The sequence below is a fragment of the Montipora foliosa genome, chromosome 11 (genome assembly GCF_036669935.1).
Source record: "Montipora foliosa isolate CH-2021 chromosome 11, ASM3666993v2, whole genome shotgun sequence".
Lineage (NCBI taxonomy): Eukaryota > Metazoa > Cnidaria > Anthozoa > Scleractinia > Acroporidae > Montipora > Montipora foliosa.
In genome coordinates this window covers 18,712,410-18,717,409 of record NC_090879.1, presented here as the reverse complement: position 1 = coordinate 18,717,409, position 5,000 = coordinate 18,712,410, and the positions used below count along the sequence as shown (strand labels likewise).

Here is a 5,000-nt window from a genome sequence, read left to right as displayed (position 1 = left end):
AGAAAGATTTGCGAGCTTATTTTCTGATGGTTTGCCCTTTATTCTCTCAGACAAATGGCTTATGCCCGAAACCTTTGTTATTTATTATTTTATCCTTACCGAGCTGTTTGATAAAACAAAGCGACCAAAGAGAATGTATGACATTTGGTTGTCATGTATGCATTGCGTCTTTCAATATATTCATTTTAGCGTCTTAAAATGTTCTTTGGATGTCATTTTTAGGCTGAAATTTATTACTTGTGTAAGAAGAACAACTATCCATTGCCAACTGTCTATCAAGGAATGTACAATTCGGTTACAAGGTTAGAAAGTGCTGCTGAAATAATTACTATTAATAACCCTTAGTTTCTACCCTTGAATGCCGTAGATATTGGATGATATCCTGAGTTTGAACCAGTACTTTAAGAGCATCAGGAAAAAGATATTCTCAGAGGTGTGCCAAAAAGTAAACGAGGCAAACGTATCGACAAAGAGAAAACAAGAAATGTTTTTAAATGTAGTGATTATTTTTTTCACATTGTAGGTACTGAAATGAAAGGTTAGGATGTGAAAAAAAGCTGTTAAAAGAAGGGCAGGATGGCTTTTAGAAACAATGAACGCATAAATGCAATTAAGGACCTTCTGTGAGGCTTAAAAGAGAAATGAATTCGCAATTGCATCATTAAAATTATTGTATGGCTGGTATCCGGTCGTTTCGTCCACATTCAAGTCGATTCGCCATCGCAGAGATTGCGCACACTTGGGTCCATCCTCCAACACACATGAAATCATTAATTAAGTTCCATCCATACCGTTTTTTTTTTTTGACCCTGAAGCGTTGCTATTTATGCAACAATAGATGTTCAAGGTGTAATAAGCCCGTGGGAAGGATAAGAAACTGGTTGCCTTGCGACGGGCGAAAGAACAACTGCAAATTGATTCAGTGGCCCATTTTGACCAGGGGTCCATTTCTTAAAGTCTAAACGCGACTAGAGAAAATTTGACCAACTTATTCCCAAAAGCTGGTTTTCTTTTGCGCAGCATCCTTCCTTCAAGTTTCTTTCTGTTGACTTTTCAACGGAATTCAAGCACCGAAGTACGCCCGAAAAGTTTCGGAGCTTTCATTTGTTTGAAATTCTCTTTTAGAAAGGAAGCGATTTTATTCTTTTTAGACAGGTAGAAGAAGAACTATTTCCATGTCTGAGAAGATTTGGAATAGCTTTCTACGCATACAATCCGGTAAGTTAATATTTGCCCCAAATTCACAGGTGTCAATAAGCAGCCTGGCCTCCCACGCAGACTCTCTTACGAGTTCGTCACGCGTTCCTCTCCCACGAGCGTCTGCTGACACGAGCCACACATTCCTTTCCCTTGTCATGTGGAAATCACGTGCTGGTTACTTAGGAACCAATAGATTTCCCCTGGAAGCGTCGATACGTCAACTTCTAGATCTTCTTTGCAGGAATCCTGAAAGAGACTGAGCCATTTCAAAATATTCCTCAGAAACATTAATTTTGTTTCCTCGGTGGGTTATGCATTTGCACTCTCGCGAGTCAAAATGTGAGTGCTTAGCTAGTGTATGGTGTCGTTTCATCTACTAGTAAAATTGAAAGCGCCGTGGAAATATATAAATACGAATACAAATATTTGGGCTGTGTCGAAGAGTGGGACGGGGCGCGAGGACAGGGGACGTGAGGACAGGGGACGTGGAGACTCGGGACGTGGGGACGTCGGGTGTCGGGGATGCGGCGACACATTTTCTAAGTATAGAATTTTAAAATGAGTAAAAAGGAAGTTGAATTGCTAATGTTATTTTGCAAAAACGATCATCTGTATGCTTTTCAAGTACCACCTAAATACACACCGAAATACAAAAATTTAATTCTCGAAAAGTACTTCTCGCCACCCGTCACAGAGCTGGACTGTGAAACAAAGAAGAAGACCTAATGGCCCATTGCTCTGACACTGTAGCTGAATTTCACGTTGCAGCATTTGTTGTTGTAGTTGCACAAATACTTGAGCCTAATGACTTCTTCTCTGTAACTGATGGTTGAACACCGTGCCAATGCCGTTGTTGGCAGAATGGGGACTACCTCTTTCCTGGCACTTGTTCAATTTGTTACCTTTGATTAAAAATTCGGGTTGTTACCGTTGGTATTGTCGAAAATGTTCGGCATCACAGGACCATGGCCAGAAGCTAAGCCGCGGTAACTCGTGACTCCAGTGTGTTAAGGCTTCACCAAGCTCATAACTTGGCACATTTTTGTTTTACGAGGAAGCAATTATCCAATCGACGTTGACTTAAAATCTGCATACTTAGCTTTTTACTCGCTGTTTCATGTGAAATGTGTCACGTGATTTTTTAATGGCTGATTTAAATCTTTTATCGGAAACAAGGATGGAAAAGTCATCTTATATCAACGTGTTTTGTTCCCTGCTCTAGTACCCCTTTCGGTTCTTTATCATTGTGCCTTTTAATCATATCCCCATCTTAACGGGAACGGTAAATTAAAATTAAAAGAAAAAACAGGTCAAGTCACATGTGTCCATAGAAGTCACAATGAAAATGAACGATGCCACATTAATAGGTATAATTATACGTTAACGGTTGTTTTAAGCAGTTTCAAGACAAAAGTTGACGGAATGTTTCAGGGTAAACGTTCCCCAATGTCAAAAACTCGCGTTATTACGTCATTGGTCAAGAAATGTAACGTGACAGAGACAATTACGAGTGAAATGAAAAGGTTTAATAGGGTGCAGAAAATGGAAGTTAGTTCTTTCAATCTTTGCTTGGGGTTGTCCAATTATTTAAATTCGAGCCTCGATATACTTGGAGAATTGTAGAATGATCAGAGAAATGGTCATACCAACGTTTGGTTCATGTTGCCTCTTTCAAATAAATAAGGACTTGAGGCAAAAAAAATTCTCCGCTCGTGTTACAGTGAGGACACTCGAACCATGAACACTTGATATTTGTTTGTACATTTTGTTAGTGACTATAGAATGTGGGCTCGTCCTTTTGACAAGAGTATTTAATGTTTTTACACTTACAAAATGCTATACATGTAACACTATACATCATAAGAAGAGCCTTTATTTCTTCGTTGTCGAAGAAAACAATGTACACAAAAATGTCAAGTGTTCACGGTTGAAGTGTCCTTACTGTAACTTGATAGTAACTTGTGTAACTTGATAGTAGTATAATGAAAGTCACCTTTTTATTAAGACGGATGATAAACTATACTATATATATATATTTAGTAAAATCCAACTAGTGGTCTATTATCAATGCTGCGTTCTGATTGGTTGAGCTACTAGAAGGCTATTTGTTATAGCCCACTAGTAGCGAAAAGCGCCGGCTTTGAAAACCAAAACAACAATTAAAGTATAGCTTTAACTAGCGAAAGATGTTTTGTCTCGATATTTTTTTGACCAACTAGTTGGATTTTACTAAAACAATTATTCGGCCTCATGGGCTATTATTGACTCAGAGCCCATTCGGGCTCGAGGAATAATTGTTAAATATAAATACTATACCTTTGATTCACATTGTACAAACGAGGAACATAAAAGCGGAGTACAACGCAGTTACGATCAAAAGACGAGGACTTTGTGAAATATGATGAAAAGTTCAACAAATGGTAAAAATGCGTCGCCACGTCCCCGAGTCCCCACGGCCCACGTCCCCGTCCCACTTTTCGACACAGCCCAAATACTTAGTACTGCGAGTGTATTTGAATTGCACGAGATTAGAACCATTACCTTCAAGCGCAATGAACGCAACTAGGACAGTAGCGAAAAGAAAGCTTGAAAAAATCCATTTTGCTTGAAAATTGAAACTTTGCTTGAAATTTTCAGGCTGCTTTTGGCGATTTCCGTCTCTAAAAATTGATTTTATGTTGTTGTGTTGCGAACCGATCCTTCGCACTACGTGTTTGTTCGATTTCAAAAATAAACTCCAAATCTTAAATCCGTTCAACCGAAGGACTACAAGAAATGGGGTTATTCAACGAAACGACTCCAGTGATTTATGAGAAATAGCGTGGAAAGAAATGTACATGTAAATATGATATCAATCACAAATAAATTTGAAGCGCACGGGGTGTTTCAACCATAAATTCTACCGTACTCATTCTGTGAAGGGCCGCAAACGTCTAAGCGAAAGCATTAAATTTATACGCACCAGTTTCTCTTTTAAAAGAATTTAACTCAGCGATTTTACATGTAAATGCTTCACACACGAAGGGTGTCTCGAAAACTAAGACCTAATACCTAACACACGAACCCAACTTCTTGCAGTTTTCTCAAGGTTTAAAGTGCACTTCCAGAATCTGGAAGTCCGTTGTGATTGGTCTACGTAAATTCCGGCTCGTTTCAGCAGACGCTGGTGGGAGAGGAACGCGTGACGAATTCCTAAGAGAGTCTGCGTGGGAAGCTATAAGCAGCCCACTCTGTGTGTACATATACCAACTGACTTTTGTTCTTGGAAGCTCGCAGGTGGACTGCTGACAGGGAAGCATCGCTTTGAAGATAGAGAGAGCAGCACCATTCAGTATGGCCGTTATGCGGGGGCAGGATCATGGGTTGATGTGTATGTTGTGCTCAGTTCTCGCAATTTACTACATGCTAATTTTTAAGAGATCATCTTAGTAGACCAGACAGGGCCTCGTCTACTTAGGTTATCATGATCTAAAATTAGATGATCTCAAATGGGTGCTCGTCGAAGAGGGTGAAATTGTGGATATAGAAAATCGCCTTTTTTTCTCTTTTGGGTTTAAATGAAAGGTATCCCCATATTTCGTTCTCAATCCAATTTTCCTCCATAATTTATGCAGCCGAACAACTTACACTTGACGATTGAGAGATTTAGCATAGCTTTTACGTGAAACGGCGAACAGCAGGCTGCTGACGCTTGTCGTAAAACCATGAAGGGTCACTTTTGTTGTTGTTGTTCTGACTTCTCTCACGATTTTGCGAATCTTTGGCGAATTTGCGCAGTAACTGGGTGAATGGAGAATAGA

The 5,000-nt window shown here is 39.5% G+C and overlaps 1 protein-coding gene across 2 annotated transcripts in view; it reads left to right on the top strand.

The window, feature by feature from the left end:
* The window catches only part of LOC137975266 (aflatoxin B1 aldehyde reductase member 4-like), a 13,015-nt gene that overhangs the window by 4,013 nt on the left and 4,002 nt on the right, over positions 1-5,000 (top strand). For both annotated transcript variants that reach the window (XM_068822355.1, XM_068822354.1), the window contains exons 8-10: positions 223-302; positions 1,152-1,218; positions 4,470-4,570. In XM_068822355.1, the coding sequence (XP_068678456.1) occupies positions 223-302; positions 1,152-1,218; positions 4,470-4,570 (248 nt within the window). The remainder of the gene's footprint in view (positions 1-222; positions 303-1,151; positions 1,219-4,469; positions 4,571-5,000) is intronic.